Raw genomic sequence first — 19,502 nt, 5'->3', positions numbered from 1 at the left:
GCTTATTTCACAAAGTTATCTCATGTATTGCTCAAAGAGCTTGAAAAAGAAAAAGAAAAAGAAAAGTGATGTAATTGCATGAGAACTTGAGATTTATATATTTTGAATTGTCCTATTTACTTTGATGTGGTGGTATTATCTGTGGCTCTGAATGTATGCAAAGAATAGTGCATAATTAATCTTGAAGTTGAGAATGCTGATTCTTGAGGTATAGAAATTTACACAAGTATTATGGATTCTCTAAATTAAATGAGAAATTAGTCCTTGAAGAAAAATAAACAGCAAAAAGAAAAAGAAACTAAAGAGTAAGGTCCAAGGCTCTGAACATCAATGGCTAGGAAGATTAAATGTGATTAAAAGCTCAAAGAGTTTTTTTCTTAGCCATATGCTTGTGGTATGAATGTGTTAAGGAATTCTTGAGACAAAACACTAAGAATCGAGACCAAGTACAAATAAAGAGTATGCCAAAGGCTCTGAGCACCACTGACTGGGAAATATAAAAAGAAAAATCAGAACTCAAAGAGTTCCTAGTTAAGTGCTTGTGGTATTTTTGTGTCAAGCAAAACTTGAGACAAAATATTTAGAAGTCACGGTTAGGCTCAAGGTGCAAAGTACCAAAGAAAAGATAAGAAAAAGATGTGTTCAAGGACTAATCAAAGGTTAAAAAGGAAGAGAGTTCATAATATTATCCGAGTTCTAGTTCTGAAGGACATTGCCATTTTCTGAGCTTCAAAGGATAGTGAGATGCCGAAACTATTTAGGATCACAGTGTCATCAACCCCATTCAGTGAATGGATAGGAGCTTAACTGAAGACCCAATTCTTGGGCAAGTTCACTTCTCAGTTCTATATTGTTTTAATTGCTTGAGGACAAGCAACAATTCAAATTTGGTGTTGTGATGCGTGAGCATTTTTTCTTTTTTTTTATTATTTTAGATATAAATTTATTTAGTTTTATTGGAATTTTAGTGTTTGAAACCTATTTGGATGCTACTTTGAATCGTTCTATTATTTTGATTATTTCAGGTGAAGTTTGGATCAGTTTGATAGAGCCTGTGCAGAAGAAAAGAGAATAATTTTAATTCTGTTGAGCTGGCGCTAAACGCCGCATCTGGCGTTTAGCGCCCAAACACTTTGGATTGCGTGCAGCCATTCTGTCAAGCCGCCGCTAAACGCGGACCTGGGCGTTTAGCGCCAGGTGCCTAATAACATGTGCGAGCTCTCTGCCTCGAAGGGCTCTAAACACCGAGCCTGGCGTTTAGCGCCAGGAAGACAGCAAGGTTTGGAAGCTTTTTGCCACCTGGGGTGCTAAACGCCAACAGTAACACAGATCCAAGTTTAATCAAAGGAGTTTCTTCAGTAGATTTGGCTTTTAATTAACTGTATTTTATTTTATTTTGATTATTTTTATTTACAAACACAATTTTTTGGATTTTAGTAGTTATTATTTTATTTTATTTTCAAATCAAATTAGGTTAGATATAAAAGGGATAAGATCTAACCCTTCGGTCTCTCTCTTCTTCTACCTCATTCTAGTTGTCACACACTTTTGAACCTTAGTTTTTCTCTGAGTAATGAGCAACTAAATCTCCTTGGTTAAGATTAGGAACTCTGTTTATTTACATGGATTAATACTATTACTATTCTACTTTTATTAATGTATTGATTTGAATTCAAGGAATTGCTTTCGTTCTTCATCTTAGGGATTAGGGTATATTGGAAGATAACCCTTGTTCTACTTAAGTTCTTATTAAATCTTAGAAAAGTAATTTACGTGGACAAAATCTTGAAAGTAATTCCTCCTAAATCACTAATTGCTTGGATTTAATGGGGTGACATATAATCCTCTTATATTTGGGTAATTAGGGTTTTTGTGGTTAATAAACTAGAATTGAACCTAACCCTTTAATTTATATTAAGTGACCAAGAAATTTGCGGTTGATTAGGTTAGAGGAGACTAGCTCACTAAGGAATTAGGGTTTCAATTACAGTTTGCCATGAATTAAATATTGTATGATTAAAGTAGTTGGTAAGAAATATAAATCCGGAAAAATAAACATCTCTGAAACCTTAACTGTTTTTCTCACGTGCTTTTCACCCAATTTCACTGTTTGTCTTCTAAATTTTTGAGTTATTGTTTAATGTTCTTGAACCCAAAAACTTCATTTTCTGTTTGTTTGACTAAACAAATCATTCAACCATTGTTTGTGGTTTTGAAATCTGCATTAGGTACCTATTTTATTTATTTAACCTAAGTAATTAGAATCAATTATACAAAGTATATAATGATCCTAGGTATACCAAAGAAACCAATGTTGATCTTCTAACTTTATCAACTCACTATACCTATTCCATTAACTAAGTTACTAAAGACTAAACATCTAAACTTATTATTCACTGACAATAAAAAAAGTTAAACTACTAACCTTAAAGTCTAAAGCTCCAGCTACGTGCCAAATAGCATTCAGTCTGTTGATGTCTCCTTCGCGAACATATTGTTGGGGGAGCCATTTTTTCTAAAGGAACTTGAATTCACGCGTCTAGAAGGTCATAAAAGTGAAAAAAATGGTTGTAATGCACGTAATTCTCGGATGCTGTGACTTATATACACATACGAGCTTATCTCGGATGCTAAGCTCCCATCCACGACAATTGCTCTTATCTCGGGTGCTGAGACCCCTTTCACAAAATGCTCCTATCTCAGATGTTCAGTATCCGATATCAACGCTTTTACATATCTTGAGTGCACCCATGATGTGACTCAGCGTCACCCTATCACAACATAGAATCATAACATTTGAGATATGACCATTCTTGAGTTATCCCTCACCATCCGAGATGTATCTAAAAATGTATTTTCGTAATTACCTCACCGTTTATTTATTTTTGTAATTACTATATTTATTTAATCTTCTTTATATATAAAAGGAGAACAGTAGATGATTCTTTACTGGACAAGTGTCTAATCTGTTTGAATGATACATAACTCACTAAAGATTAAGAGTATCAAAGCAAATATATATCTAGAATGACAAAATTTGGATATTTAGCGGCAACTTTTTTCATAAATTACTGCATTTCAAAATTCAAAAATTCAGATCTCTCTCCATCGTTCTCTTTGTCTGCCGGTACGAAAGCTCAGCACCGTCACCAGAATAAACGCAAAAACTTTGATCGCAATGCAAACAGAGGAACCGCCGTTAGAGACTTTTCATCTGTTTCCGAAAACCGAGGCTCGATCACTTCGCAGTTACTTAGCAAAGATGGTTGTCATGGCTTATGGCCGTCACCGGGGAAGCAATCAGCGATTGGGCTCATCACCGTCGAGCAGCAGAGATGAAGAATAACAATCCAGAAGTGATGATGGTTGTTGATGCAGCCGCGAGGAGAAAGAACAGCGGCAGCGGCGAGTGGTGTTCCTCCCAACAGTGAAGAAGGAGTAGCTAGAAGCAAGTTGATGACACGGTGAAGAGAACGAGAGCTCTGAGATCCTACCATCGACGGTGTTGCGGAGGTAATTTTTTTTGAAGTAGAAATTTATTTTATATTTTCTTAACCCGATGTGATTCACCCTTATTCACAGATCTGGCTTTTACTATCATTAGCTTTGTATAGTGTCTTTTAATTTTTTTTAATTGATGCGCTCTTTCTAATGATAGAAGCTAAGGAGGGCTAATAAGGAAAATTGGAATCGAGCAGAGTAGATGTAAATGCTGAATGGTTTTAATTTGCTTTGGTTTGGTGACTCAATGTTGTTGCATCTAGATTTGGATACCATGAATTAGACTTTGTAGTACTCTTTTATTTATCTGACAGAATGAATTCATGGAGGGTTTTGTTTTCTTCTACTAAATGGAACTGAAATTTTGAGTAATTAATCATTAAATTCTGCTGCATGTGCAGCTTGCAACTGAACACTGTGCCAATCCGAAGACATGCTTCTTTCATGTTCTCTTCAAGGTTTGGTTTATCTGATTATGATCTCTTTTCATATCCTCCTATGAGGCAATGAGCCATATTTATTTCCTAAATTCTTCAATAGTATATTTTGTTAAAAAATATTTCGACAGCCATGTTTGTATTTTTTAAGATACCTAAACAGGGTACTTATTGTTGTTATAGATTTTCAACAGGTGTGCATAAAAGGGTTTCATTTAAATGAATAGTGGCCAAACTATTGGAATGCTTCTGAAATTTGTGAACCATATCAGTGCATACAGTAACGATTTGTACATTGTCTCATATAAAATGAGTGTGCGTGTAATCCTCTTCTTCTTAAGGTAAGTCATTCTAATTTAAGTGGACTTTGAAGGGGTTCCTTTGTTGGATGGCAAACATTAATATTTAACTAAGTTTATATGTATTGTAATATTGTCTAACTAATTTTGTTCTTCTTTCTCTGGCCATTGTGGATGCATTCTTCAATAGATGTTTCATAAATTGATGCTGATGGCAAACAGGCAAAGTAAGTAAACATTATTATTAAGTTTATTGGAACCTGTATATATTATGTAGTTCTTATTTTTTTTTAAAATTTAGATGGTTAGTGATTTTATTAATTCACACCTTATCATATGAGAACAGCAAATCTGTAGAAGCTTAGCATGGTGAGTTATCAAATCTTATGCCTTATTGGCTTATTCTTGGTTATTTTGGATGGTATATGGGCACATCTATAGAAGTGTAAACTGTAAAAGAAACTATAGAACACATATTGCAAACATTAGGAACAATATTTTAAATGATTTATTGTGAATCAAATTGATCTCTTATCTTAAAGCATGCTATTGGTAAACTTTTGATATTGAAAAAGGTACTTTCTTCAATTCAAGAATTAAGTCACATGTGCAGTTGTTCCACATTAAATATTGATTTTTGCTTTGAGATATAGCATTTGGTTAGTCTTAGAAGTTTTTTGCTTTTAATCACTTTTGATGTCACCATAAAAAAACTTCCTAACTTAACAATTTGCTACTTCTCTTGGGGATGTTATAAGAATGAGAAACGTGTAACTTTGGATGATATATGGGCAGAACAGCTATAGAGAAGAAAATTTTATTTCCTTTCAATAAATTTACAAAGTTGAATCTTTGGATGATGTAGCTTCTGAATATATTACAAGCTAATTATAACTATCAGCAATGAATGGTTGGGCATACCATAGACTTTTTCTTCATTTCTTAATGGAGATTTGTAATGCAGATTTCTAAAATGGTGTAATTCTCTTGGAGAATTCCCATACTTTGATTCTTGATCAGGTTAAAAGAAATCATGCTTTCATGTTCAGCTCTGTAAAGAAGGTAATGAATACTGCAATGCATCAAAATGGAAAATGGACATCAGCTCCAAGAGTTCTCAAAGGTAAATTTGACTGTCTTTTATTTGGTAAGCCTTTTAAGTGCTAATTTTTCCTTTTGTTTTCTTACTTGCATGATTCATTCTATTGTCTTATATATAAATTTATTTGGTTTGATGTTTGGCAAAAAAGTCAAGGTTCAGGGGTTTATCATGCTCTACACAACTCTTACCTACTATATTAAATGTTAAGATGTAAGGACAAAACTTATGTGAATTTACATTAGTGTTTGATCTTATAATTTTTATTTATATTTTTTTTATTTATCAAACTCATAGTAGAACAAATCCATAATGAACCTTTTATTTTTTATTTTATTTTGCCCTTGCACGATAAGCACTTAATCATTTCCACCTTCTTGAATCTTGATTTTCTTTCAATTCTCAAATTAGAAAAATATCTTATTTATATGTTGTTTTCATTATAAATTATGATACCTATTGAATTTATTTAGTTCATAAACAAATAAGGTGTAAGTAAAATTTTACTTAGAGATAATAATTTAAATCGTTTAATTAACATGGAAATGATGAGTACTACTACTGGATCAATGATTATGTTTTTAATATAAGTAAAAGTAAGATTTATCTTGATTTGACCATCCAATCAGATGGAGAAATAGAAGCAAGCATAATAAATATTTCAAATAAAAATGTATCACTACAACTCAAGGATAAATTTTACCACACATATATAAGACCAACAATGGTGTATAGCTAATATCTAGCATTGTTTTTTCCACTAATTAAGGAAACTCACGATTATCTGTGCGGCAACTTCATGTGAGGTTGTACAAAGTTTAGTTTAACCTGTTTCGTGTGAGGATAAGTGTATGCTTATTGTTGATTTAGGTCGAGATTTTGACTCAAAGGTTCATAATCAATTCTCTGCAAAAAAAAAAAAAAAGTGCAATTTAGTTTGATTGTAGAGAATCTTAAAAATGTGTTAACTTCACATATATAATGAGTTTACTAATCAATCAATTATATATTTTGTTTATACCTATGAGCCTATAACATGATCTCATTTCAGCTTGCATCGATTATATATATATATGGATAAATCTTGATGAATTATCATAGTATGTTAATATAACATACACCTCCTACCATAGTGTGCTTGACATGTGTTTATCTCAATTAAGAGTCCATGATTATTGAAATTATTGCAGGTTTGGTGTGTGGCTCCTATTTTCTGCTAATAAGAAGTCATATCAGACATATGAGATTACTTGCCTTTGTTGAGTAAGATATGTGAGAGTTACAGCAAAACTAAAAAAAATGACGTGTTTGGTTGTTAACTTGCTATATCGGTATCTTTTCGCTTTTTCGAAAATTTTAAGAACAAAAAGAATATAGTGACTTTGGGGTATTTACATATTCATGACTTTTGGTGTTCATACATATATATAAAAAGAAAAAATGCCAACTTTTGTCTCATCTCCATGCAAAGATCGTTGAATGTTTCGACCAATCTCAATTTCTCAAAGCTAATGAATGTTATATTTTTTACCAACCTACCATTAATTGCATAATTTATTGGTTTTGACATTCTTTCCTTTGTATTTTGTGATTTATAGTCATAAGTACTCAATAAAGTTGACTTCAAGTGGTGTTTGGTGTTGCAATGACATCAGGTATAAGGGACCCTAACACTATAGCAATGACATCAGGTAACAATTTAGATCTTTGGAATGGTGTTGCATTCAAGTGGTGTTTTGTTATTTATTTATTATTTTTTTCCACTATTATGTTGGAAAACAATTCCCCTTGAAATACAGTTTAATATATCATAGCCAATACTCAGTATTTGGTGTTCTTATTTAAGATTAGTATTTCTTCCTGTATAGATTACTTTTTGGTGAAGAAAAATGTATTAACATAGTTTTTAACTTATGGATCATATATGGTTAATGATTTACTTGCTATTAGCACAACTTTACTCCTTTGAGACTTGAATATTTATTAGGATGACTCTAATTGGTCGGTTGAATTCCAATCGGAGTTGCTCAGATGAAAGAAAAAATGATAGTGAACTTTGTTTTATGTTCGGCTTCAAGCCCAACAATGAAGAGGACTGATACGGAAATAAAAGATAAACAAAAAGATAAGGATTCAAACTGAATAAAAAGATAAATTGTAATTGAAATAAAAATAAAAATGATAAATTGAAATTGAATACAAAGAGAATCACTCTACTTTCTACCCAATTTCTTGACGCAACAAGAAAGGGACTCCTCAACCTAACTTGCCAACGCCATAGTTTGGAAATTGAATCGAAGGGACTCCTCAACCTTCTACCCAATTCCCCGATGCAACAAGAGAGGGACTCCTCAACCTCAATTGTCCACACCATGGTTTCATCACGAAACCAAAAAGGGGTTTTGAAACCTCTAAAAATTCTATACTACGACTACAATAGCTAAGGAGGTATTTATAACCTCTTATTAGGTTAAAACAAAGAAAACCCTAAAGCCCATAAACCTAAGGCCCAATCTAGTAATTAAATAAACAAAATCAAAATACATTAAATAAAATATTCTAAAAATGTAAACTAAAATATCTTCTAAATAACTCTTGAACTCTTCATATCACGAACATTTGAAGCACGTTTATGGGCCTTATGTTTATGGGCTTTAGGGTTTTCTTTGTTTTAACCTAATAAGAGATTATAAATACCTCCTTAGCTATTGTAGTCGTAGTATAGAATTTTTAGAGGTTTCAAAACCCCTTTTTGGTTTCGTGATGAAACCATGGTGTGGACAATTGAGGTTGAGGAGTCCCTCTCTTGTTACATCGGGGAATTGAGTAGAAGGTTGAGGAGTCCCTTCGATTCAATTTCCAAATTATGGCGTTGGCAAGTTAGGTTGAGGAGTCCCTTTCTTGTTGCGTCAAGAAATTGGGTAGAAAGTAGAGTGATTCTCTTCGTATTCAATTTCAATCTATCAATTTTATTTCTATTTTCAATTTCAATGTATATTTTCTATTCAATTTCAATTCTTGTCTTGTTTATTTTATTATTTCTTTATCATTTGGTATCAGAGCTCAGGTATTAGATTAATTCTTATTAATCTATATTTGTTCTTCTTTTATCATAAAAAAAGGTTCTTCTTTTATCATAAAAAAAGAATTCAGTGTTTGTCGCGTCTTTCTTTTTGTTCTTGTGTTCTTGTTTTCGTTTGCGTTTCATTATTTAAAAAAAAAAAGAAGAATAAAGTGAAAAAAAAAACAAAAAAAAAAGAAGAAAAAAAACCAAAAAAAAAAAGAAATTATCTTTCTTATAATTATTGTCATTTTCATATATTATTTTTTTTCCACCTACAAGATTCGAGGACGAATCTTTTTTGAAGAGGAGGAGAATGATACGTGCTTCAAATGTTCGTAATATGAAGAGTTCAAGAGTTATTTAGAAGATATTTTAGTTTACATTTTTAGAATATTTTATTTAATGTATTTTGATTTTGTTTATTTAATTACTAGATTGGGCCTTATGTTTATGGGCTTTAGGGTTTTCTTTGTTTTAACCTAATAAGAGGTTATAAATACCTCCTTAGCTATTGTAGTCGTAGTATAGAATTTTTAAAGGTTTCAAAATCCCTTTTTGGTTTCGTGATGAAACCATGGTGTGGACAATTGAGGTTGAGGAGTCCCTCTCTTGTTGCATCGGGGAATTGGGTAGAAGGTTGAGGAGTCCCTTCGATTCAATTTTCAAACTATGGCGTTGGCAAGTTAGGTTGAGGAGTCCCTTTCTTGTTGCGTCAAGAAATTGGGTAGAAAGTAGAATGATTCTCTTTGTATTCAATTTCAATTTATCATTTTTATTTTTATTTCAATTACAATTTATCTTTTTATTCAGTTTGAATCCTTATCTTCTTGTTTATCTTTTATTTCCGTATCAAGACTAAGACTTGAAAATCTGATTTTGTAGAAATTTTAGTAAAATAAAACTGAGTAGATTATATCTTCAGGAAGATCAAACATAGGACAAAAGTAAAAGAAGGAATAAAACATCAAATTTTAGGACATAAAAAATACCTTCTTATTTGCATCATGTGTGTAGAGTATGCTAAAGTGAAAGAATCCATCATGTTCAGAACATGGAATCTGGGAGGAGACAATCATCATAAGTATTTGTCTCTTTTCATTTGTTGTTTTTAGTGTTATTTTTACTCTTAAGAAATTTGTGCTGTATATCTTTAAATTTTTTTGGATTCCTAATTTTATTTATTTAATATATATATCAATTTCTAAATTATTTTATTTTATTACTCTTGAAAAACAAAATACGGGGCAGGTGGTAAGTTTTTTTTTTTAATTTTCCTTGCTTACTATGGAAAAAATGTGAATAAAATAATAGTACTTGTGATGCTTGGCAAGATATTTTAGCAATCAATAAATTTGGTTATAACATGCTATTTTAAATGCTATTCTACTACATCAATTGTGTTTTTTTTTTTTATTTGTTTAAGTTTATACGACCCAACAAAGCAGGCTCAAATTGACAAGTTTATGGTACAATAGCTTGATCAAACTGTTAATGAGAGGGATTGGTGCAAGTAGAGTGTATCACTATTTGATTCCTTTGGCTTTCTAAGTTAAAATGGCTGCATTTTTATTTGTGTTTGTACTCCATGCATTTTATGCTAGATGACAGGAGAAACGGGCTGCGCTCGCAGATTGATGCAAGATTGATTGCGGCTGCTGCAAGGGGCAAGGACTTGGAAAGTTTCATTTATTGTTGAAATTTGTCTTTTTAACTATTATCAATGCTTAATGTGTTTAATAATAATATTCAAGGCATAAGTACTCACATTCAATTTGAAATTAAGGCATGTGATAATAAAAAAATATTTTCATATTTTTTTAACATATGGTTCTATTTGTTGTTTAGAAAAATGTGACATTTAGAGCAAATAATAAAAGAATTGAAAGAATGAAATAAGAATGGGTTAGATATTGAGACATGAGGTTCATGTTCAATTGCCAATGATCTTAAATCAAGGGTTAAGGGTGCCTTTGGTTTAAATATATATCAAAGTTTAAAATAAAAATACTTTTATCTTTGTGAGTTTACTTTTGTTGGTTTTGTTTGATTGATAAGCAAGAAGTAGGACTTTTAATCAAATAAAAAAATGGTTATTTTTTGTGTGCTATGGTTGACTACATATATTTACTATACCATTATTTAAAAGTAATAGTGATAATATAGAACTAGGTCTATATATATATATTGTATCTGTTTTGAAATTAGAGTGTCGATTTAATATGTTTTTAATTATGGGTGAACTTTAAAAAATATCTGTAAATGTACACTTAGTTTTAGAAATGCTATAGAATCAAATTTTATATGTTTATTTTTTTAACAAGATTAAATATCAATATTATAAAAAAATTTTAATTAATCAATCTATTTATATACTAAATCCTCATAAATATGTATTAATTTTTTATAAATAAAAAATATATAAATACAATAAAATAAATTACTACACAATCCGCCTAACGCGCGGGATTCACACTAGTTAAAATAAAAAATCCTAATAATTACACCCGATAATTTAGGGCCCGATTCCAATTTAATTATACCCGACCCGACTATCTGGAAGAAAGAAGATAATTCGACTCTACGTGCATCCCGAAAGAAGATAACCAAACTTGGAAGTTGAAACTTGGAAGAGAAAGAAATAACCAAACGTGGTAGAATCTCCGCGTCACCACTCATCACTGAACTTTGAGTCTGAACTAGCAAGTGAGCGCAGAAACAAACTCTAGAAAGCTTCAATTGGGGGAAATTTTGGGAAATAGAGCGAATTTTGGAATTGAGAGTCGCAATCAATGGGTGCGAGTCGGAAGCTTCAGGGAGAGATCGATCGCGTTCTCAAGAAAGTCCAGGAAGGTGTTGAAGTCTTTGATAGTATCTGGAACAAGGTCCTACCTCTTCTTTTTTGGGTCAAATTTAAAATCTTAATTTTCTTTTTAAATTTTGCTGATCGAAAATTCACGCGAGAAATGGCGGCGTTGGTTGGGTTGTGTTAGGTTTACGACACAGATAATGCCAACCAGAAGGAGAAGTTTGAAGCAGACCTCAAGAAGGAGATTAAGAAGCTTCAGAGGTACAGGGACCAAATTAAGACTTGGATTCAGTCCAGCGAAATCAAGGACAAGAAGGTGCTTGATATACTGCATGTTCAAATTCCCTTTATACTAAATGGAATATACAAAAAAAAAAAAAATGGTGCTTGTTGTACTAATTTCGCACCGATATGCCGAATTTATGCTGTTTTATTTGGAATGTTAATTCCTTCAGTGTTTTGGGTTTTTAATCAATCAGGGTTTTATACATATGTTGAATAGCTGAATTATGATGGTTGGTGAAATGAGTTAACCTTGGAAATTTTAGATGAATGTGATGTGATGTGATTTCAAGGAACTCACATGCAGTGGATGTATGTCGGTATGAGTATGATTGTGTCATTTTGAACCCATTGAGTAAATGATAATAATGTGTATATTGCCCTGCTTTGTTGCATACCCTTTTCTTGCGGGGATGGGGGGCTCTTGTGTTTTGGTGGTTGTGCTGCCTCGGTTCATTGTGATAATATAATATGGTTTCCCTTTTTTGGCACATTTTGATATAGGTTAGTGCATCTTATGAGCAAGCTCTAGTGGATGCCCGCAAGTTAATTGAACGTGAAATGGAAAGGTTTAAGATATGTGAAAAGGAGACAAAGACCAAAGCATTCTCTAAGGAAGGCTTAGGTCAACAGCCTAAGACTGTAAGTGTGACTATGCCAAAAAAAAGGCTCCTTTGCTATTTTTCTAGTTTTGTATTACTTGTTATGCCTTCTTTGTGCTGAGCGTTATGTTTTGCAATTTTCTCACAGGATCCAAAAGAGAAGGCTAAATCAGAGACAAGGGATTGGTTGAACAATGTGGTATGAAGTCAATTCCTTTGAATAATTTTCCAGTTTGCTTATTGTGCTTGCGTCCAAAGTATGGCTAAAACTTGTTTGTGTTTATAGCTTTTCTGCCATCGTGTTCTTACTGTTGGATAGCTAATTCTCAGCCTTGTTTGCTTTGTATCTATTATCCAATATCTATTCTTATTGCAACATGATAAAATTTCTTGTGTAGGTTGACTGTTTATTGGAAATTTATGTTGCATTTCTCTTTGATGATATGTTGTTTAAATTTCATAAAATATTAATTTGAATGATGTGCCTGGCTCTCATCATCATTTCTTTTAAAATATTCGAGTAGGTTGGGGAGTTAGAATCTCAGATTGACAACTTTGAAGCTGAGCTTGAAGGGCTTTCTGTCAAGAAAGGAAAGAACAGGCCACCTAGATTGGTATGAAACATTCATACATTGTTCTGTTAAAATGATGGTTGACCTTTTGAACGGTCACTTACATCATGTCATGTTTTTCTTCTTTCTAAGACACATCTAGAGACATCAATTACTCGGCACAAGGCTCATATAAAGAAATGTGAATTTATCTTGAGGCTATTAGACAATGATGAGTTAAGTCCGGAGCAGGTTAATGATGTCAAGGATTTCTTGGATGATTATGTAGAGCGTAATCAGGTTTGTCTAATTCATCATACCTAAAAAAGTTGGGCACTGATTTGGTTGTTAATTTAGTCCTTTTTTGGAGTGAGTGCTTAATGCATTATGCTTTGATAGAGGTGCTTGGAGGGGATTGAATTAACATTGCTCTGTTTTTTGAAGACGACTCAAAATGAGATGCTGTCATTTAACCTTCCGATCTTTATGTATTCATTTTTATAAACATTTTTACAACTTTCTTCACTATCATTTTATGAAAGGGCACAATGACGTTGTTTGATCCACGTAACCGACTCCACCTAGAAAGATAAGGCTTTCTTGTTGTCGTTGTTGCTACTGCTGCTGCAGCTGTTTGTCTCAATTTTCTTAGACTGTTGACATGGTTCCTGATAGGAGTATGGCACTGGAGAAATATTGAGGCTATTTAGCTGGCCTCATCCAGTACACAAGGCTCAGTAGTTGTTTGTTGTGTTTGTTGCTGTATCAATGAAAACCTAACCTTCTGTTTCCCTTCAAACTTAACCACCTGAACATATCATACCATAATGCTTGACAATTTGCAATAGTGAACGACTTATTGCAACTTTTCTGTTTGTTCTATTTTTCATTTTTCTGCAGGAGGACTTTGATGAATTCAGCGATGTTGATGAACTATACAGCTCATTGCCTTTAGATAAGGTGGAGACTCTTGAAGATCTTGTTACAATCCCCCCTGGCCTATCTAAGGTATTTGTTTGCTCACGATTGTTTTGTTGCAAGTATACAAGGGATCATTCAGTAATACATATTGAAGCATATGTAGATTCAATTTACCACATTGGGTCATTGATTAATTTTTCACGTTGGCAAATTTTGCTGGATTCCTTGCTGGGCTATGCAGTTTATGTTGGTAATGTATTATAGAAGTCTAACATTTAATTGATGGGTGATGCGGATTTTAATTTCGGAAGTGGTTAACTCTTTACAAGATACCCTCCATGAACCTCTTAATTGTGGGAGTCTAATGCACTGAGTTACCCTGTTTTTATTGGTTATTTTGACCCTAGGTTCCTATAACATTCCCTTTAACTTGTAAGAACAATTCCTTTTGGAACTCCTGATTTGTTTTGTTTTCTGGTAGGCTACTCCTAGTCTCAGCTTGAAGAATACTTTGGCTGTTTCAGCATCACAATCAGCATCAGCATCTGCCTCACAAACATCTGTATGTATTTCATGTTTATATTTATATGGAAGGATGCAGGAGTCAATGTTGTTGATATGAAAACATAAGAATGGTTTCAGAAAACTTTTGAGGGATTAAATGTTAGGATGTTATTTTTTTCATGCCATAAAAAAAGGGCTATCCCGTTCTTTTTATGTGGCCTATAAGCAATTTTGATGATGTGATCTTAAAGCATCTGTCTAATTAAGAGTAATAGTAGTTAAGATTTTCAGATAATTATTGGTATCTCACCTAGTGGATGTAGAAACAAGCGTGCATCTGCCATTTTAAATTGATGAACAATATTGTTGATTCTATTTCCAGGAAACTTTGACTTCTAATCATCAGGGTGTTTCCTCTTCTTCCAGGAGCAAGCTGATGACACAGCATCCCAGGATAGCAATTCTGATATTGGTGCAAGAACTCCACCTGCGAAAGTTAGTGGAATTATTTCTGCTACTTCCACACCAGCTGGCAACCATGCTACTCCTCTTTCTGTGAATGTTTCTACGCATAATTTGTCCAGTGCACCAGCTGCTGGATCGGTCCTTTCTGGTTCGAATTCAGTTCGGAGTCCCATGGAGAATGCTAATGCTGCGAATTCACCTTCTGCGAATCAATCTTCCTCTTTGAAGGAAGAAGAGATTAATAGTTTCCCTGACCAGAGACCATCCCCATCGCTTTCTGATGCAGCACTAAGGAGCATTGGCCGAAACAACATTTCAAATCAAGCAGCAGCTAGCATCCCTCTTGGTGCTGGGAACATGGTTTCTAACAATGGAACCCTTGGTTCAGTCCCTTCAGCCTCTGAAATAACTAAGAGGAACATGTTGGCAGCTGATGATAGACTTGGTGGAAGTAGTGGGATGGTGCAGCCTCTTGTATCCCCATTAAGTAATAGCAGATTGATCTTGCCTCAGGTTGGGAAGGCTAATGAAGCTGCCTCAGCTGACTCTAATGTCATTAATGAGGCTGCAGCTGTATCTAGTAGAGTTTTTTCCCCATCTGTGGTTCCTGGCATGCAATGGAGACCTGGAAGTCCATTCCAGAACCAAAGTGATGCGGTAAATTGTCTTAAATTTTAGTATGCTATATGGTGGTCATATGTTTTTCTTTTGGCAAGCTTTTGTGTGGCTTCAAAGTAGGAGAGATTCATTTATGCCAGAAGTATGTGCAATTAGAATGTGTTATAATATTGATTGCTGAGTACCAATAGACATGTAGTTTTGTGTCAGATTCAAAGTTAAAATCTGAATCTGTACATCTGAATGAATATTTTAAGATTATCACATGCTAGGTACACTGCTAGGCCTAGAAACTTTTACTCAGTATAGGTACATTCTTTTTCTTGCTGCTGTTGACTGGTTGAATGGAAGGGTTGTTCTATGTAGCATGCTATTGTATATGTTGAATATTTACCTCTTACAGTGCTGGTTCATTTTGATATTCATGTGCAGATTCGTCAAAGAACTGAAATAGCTCCAGATCAAAGGGAAAAGTTTTTGCAGAAGTATCAGCAAGTGCAGCAGCAGGGGCACAGCACCCTGCTTACTATGCCTTCTCTTGGAGGAAATCCTAAGCAGTTTTCTGCCCAGCAGCAAAATCCACTTTTGCAACAGGTATTTCTCCTGTTTTGGACTTTTCTTGCTTGTTCCAAAGATGTCGTGTCTAGTTTTTCTATTCCAACAATGTCATCTTTACAATTCTAATTTTAAAAATAACTACCTACATCTACGGAATCTACGGTTGAGTTGTCTTCGTGTGACCTCAAGGTCATGGGTTCAAACCGTGGAACCAATCACTGATACAATTAAATTAGGCTGTTTACATTACACCCTTTGGGTATGACCCTTCTCCATACCTTGCATTAACACGGGATTCTTGTAGCCCTACATTGTTGGATGCGGGGTTGGTTTTGATTTTTATTTTATTTTGTTTTTCCCCCTCCCTTCTGTTTGAGAAATGATGGGAAAAATTTGCATAAAAGTAGGAAGATTGGTAGCTTTACTTTGTTTAAATGTACAACTAGATAGTTCGTCTCATGCCTAAGTTCATTTATTTAAAAATCCTTTAAAGAATTCTGTAGATGTATATCCTGTTTTAGCTCCATTCCATATACAATCGTATATATTTATAGTTTTACATTTTGGTTAAATGATAATCCACAGTTCCTTCTATGACCTGACTTTATATATGATAAAAATATATTTTGCATGACATGCTACAATATTTGCAGTTTAACTCCCAAGGTTCCTCTGTTTCTTCTCAATCTGCTATTGGCCTTGGAGTCCAGTCACCAGGTTTTAGTGGTATTTCAACTACTACACTACAACAGCCACCCAATTCGGTCCATTCCCCATCTAGTCAACAGTCATTGATGTCAGGTGTTTCCAAAGATGCAGGTGTTTGTGTTACTTGTACATAATACTATACTATATTATGCTTTGATGTATAAGTTTTATTCTCTTTTCTAGTCTGACTACTTTCCTCCTTTTCTGTTCTCTTGTTTCAATACTAAGAAAAATTGTGGACAAAACCCTTAATAACTTATATTTAAATGACATGGTTTACAATAAGCCTGGAAGTCATTTGATTCAAGTAGTTGATCTCTGAAAAAAGACACTGTTCTTGAAATGCAGCCAATACCATGACGTGTTCTAGTTCCTACATATCCAGAACAAAATACCAAGATTGGTTTATGATGAAAGTTGAGGAACATATCCTAATTCCTAGATTTTTTATTATGCAGATGTTGGCAATTCTAAAATTGAAGATCCACAACATCAGAATTTTCCTGATGATTCAGCTGTTGAATCTACTGGTAGTACTGGGGTTGGCAAGAGTCTCATAAGTGAAGATGATTTGAAATCAACATTTGCTGCAGATTCTCCAGTATGCTGGCTAACTTCTTAATCTTTTATATTCTTAAGATATATCATCCTTTTACATTACATATGAAAGCACATTAAGTTTTGTACTTTTCTGTGCTTGTAAGACAAAATGAGTCCAGTAGTTGCTAAGGTAATCATGAAAGTGTTAATGTGCATAATGGAATGTCTGGTTGTGGAGACAGATGAGAGTAGAGATTTGGTGCAATTTGATTAGAGAGGATATTGTAAGGGAGGGGAGCTGAAAATGTTAAGCTGAATTTTGGCTTCGGCTTGGGAGAGTTGAGCTGCTATAGAGCTGAATATACCCTTACTGTTTCCCCTTGGAACTAGCTTCAGGAGAATAATGCACAAGGAATGGGATAAACTAAAACTCATTAACTTACAATCATGATTAATGTTTACCTAAGGAGGTAGTGAATTTTAAATTTATATATATTTGAAGGATATGGAGTGTTTTCTGGATAGCCTCTGATTTGAAAACCAGTTGTATGGCCTAGTTAAGCTGGGCGAGAGCTATATGCTTACTTGTACTCTTCTGACTTGCAGATAGAAAAAGACTCATTTGGATTGATTTCTGTGCACATGATGTGAAAGGATATTTTGTTTGTGTGTGTGTTTGTGTATATGTGTAGTGAACTTAAGGATGACCTAAGCCAGCTATTTTTGTTTATGCTACAGGCAGGGGTATCCGTCTCCCTTGCAGAAACTGGTCAAACATCCAGAGATATTGATTTGTCTCCTGGCCAACCTTTACAACCCAATCAACCTACTGGTAACCTTGGTGTCATTGGGAGAAGAAATGGCATGGATCTTGGAGCCATTGGTGATAGTTTCACGGGATCAAGTTCAAGTATTAATCCAAGTGGAGTGCGTGATCAGTTATACAATTTGCAAATGCTTGAGGCAGCACACTACAAACTTCCTCTACCCAGAGACTCAGAACGTCCTAGAGCTTATACTCCTGTCTGCATTGCCAATCATATTCATCTTCCTGTTCACTGCATAATCTATCATATGGCCATATAATGAGTTCTGGTTTTCCCATTTTCTTGTGGTTCTGCAGAGGCACCCAACGATAACACCTTCTAGTTATCCTCAGACACAGGCTCCTATTGTTAATAATCCTGCTTTTTGGGAGAGAGTAGGTCTTGAACCATTTGGCACTGATACATTGTTCTATGCATTTTATTATCAACAGGTACTTTTAACATTCCGAGTGATTAATGTTATTCTATGAGTCAATTATGTGGGGCTTATATCTGTTATTTTATGCAGAACACTTACCAGCAGTATTTGGCTGCAAAGGAACTAAAGAAACAGTCCTGGAGATACCACAAAAAGTATAACACATGGTTTCAGCGTCATGAAGAGCCCAAAGTTGCTACAGATGAATATGAGCAAGGAACATATGTGTACTTCGATTTCCATATTGCAAATGATGACCTTCAACATGGGTGGTATGTAGACTTAATTATTATACTAAATACTATTTGCAATCACTTTGGGCATATATACGTACACTGTTTTGAAATTTAAAACATGATCATTGGATGGTAAAATAAAATGAGTATAGAATTTGTAGCAGCTTTTATTAGGTTTCTATGACATTTGCAATGATTGCATTTTTTAGCTGCCTTTGTGGTTACCCTTGAATTATGTTGATTTTGTTTTTCAGGTGTCAAAGAATCAAAACTGAATTCACTTTTGAATATAATTATCTTGAAGACGAGCTTCTTGTATAGAGGATTCAGACCCAAGTAGTAATAATGTCTTGGTTTTTATTTTTTTTCCTTAGGTTTTAGCAAATATAATTGTTTGATTTATAAGCTTGTTATGTTTTCCAAGTATTTGTTTTCTTTCTCATATCCTTGTTCTTTATTCTGCCATACGTGTATGGCTGTTTATTCATGTAATCATTCTCATTTCGGCCCACTAAACTTATGTTCATGTTCTCCTTCTGCCGCCCCACACTTGGTTCTTCTCCTTCTGCCGCCAACACTTGGTTCTAGACAACATAGCTGGTCTAATGATAGTACGAAGAATTTACCCTTAAGTTTTGAAGATATTTTTTGTGGCATATAAAAGTATAAAACCCAAAGCACTCCATTTTTGACCAACCCGCATGAATCAAATGACTTATGCCCTCTTCTATTTCTCTATTGTTTTGAATAATGCATTCAAGACACTTAAACCACTTTACTTGTGGTATGATGTCCCCAATTTTCACTTTGCTAGTGTTTCTCCTTATGCTGAATTTATACTCCATATACTCTGACCTAGCGTGAGTTGTGAGCAAATTATATACTTTCGGGGCCTATCTCCACAAATCTAGGTTGTCATTTAAAACTTCTTGCGATTATCCAATAAGGATGATGTCATTTGCAAAAAGCATTTAACATGGTATGGGTTCTTGATTGCGCTCAATGAGTTGCAAAAAGTATTTAACATGGTATGGGTTCTTGGTTGTAGGGCTGATAATTCATACCT

At 33.9% G+C, this 19,502-nt stretch overlaps 1 protein-coding gene and 1 long non-coding RNA gene across 6 annotated transcripts; both read left to right on the top strand.

The window, feature by feature from the left end:
* Positions 1–2,948: 2,948 nt before the first annotated feature.
* LOC112754903 (uncharacterized) lies at positions 2,949–10,100 on the top strand. Of its 4 annotated transcripts, none has more exons than XR_011874495.1 (8): positions 2,949–3,513; positions 3,903–3,959; positions 4,122–4,279; positions 4,428–4,464; positions 5,258–5,360; positions 6,527–6,608; positions 6,935–7,027; positions 10,002–10,100. It is a non-coding gene; the product is annotated as an uncharacterized lncRNA (long non-coding RNA). The 4 variants fall into 4 exon arrangements; XR_011874493.1 differs by lacking the exon at positions 10,002–10,100 and adding an exon at positions 8,680–9,216 and having other exon boundaries at positions 6,527–6,599; XR_011874492.1 differs by lacking the exon at positions 10,002–10,100 and adding an exon at positions 8,680–9,216.
* An 809-nt stretch (positions 10,101–10,909) lies between these two features.
* Positions 10,910–18,952, top strand: LOC112754901 (uncharacterized). 2 transcript variants are annotated; one of them, XM_025802699.3, is made up of 16 exons: positions 10,910–11,282; positions 11,391–11,522; positions 11,993–12,130; positions 12,239–12,289; positions 12,615–12,704; positions 12,795–12,941; positions 13,542–13,649; positions 14,044–14,124; positions 14,493–15,188; positions 15,582–15,743; positions 16,361–16,526; positions 16,874–17,016; positions 17,694–17,978; positions 18,079–18,213; positions 18,291–18,472; positions 18,691–18,952. In XM_025802699.3, the coding sequence occupies exons 1-16, from the start codon at positions 11,190–11,192 to the stop codon at positions 18,755–18,757; spliced, it is 2,676 nt and encodes an 891-aa protein (XP_025658484.1). In that variant the 5' UTR covers positions 10,910–11,189; the 3' UTR covers positions 18,758–18,952. The 2 variants fall into 2 exon arrangements, with proteins under 2 accessions (XP_025658484.1, XP_025658485.1); XM_025802700.3 differs by having other exon boundaries at positions 10,956–11,282; positions 16,361–16,508.
* Positions 18,953–19,502: the final 550 nt, after the last annotated feature.

Source organism: Arachis hypogaea, chromosome 16 (assembly GCF_003086295.3).
Source record: "Arachis hypogaea cultivar Tifrunner chromosome 16, arahy.Tifrunner.gnm2.J5K5, whole genome shotgun sequence".
NCBI lineage: Eukaryota > Viridiplantae > Streptophyta > Magnoliopsida > Fabales > Fabaceae > Arachis > Arachis hypogaea.
This window is presented reverse-complemented; position numbering and strand designations above follow the sequence as displayed.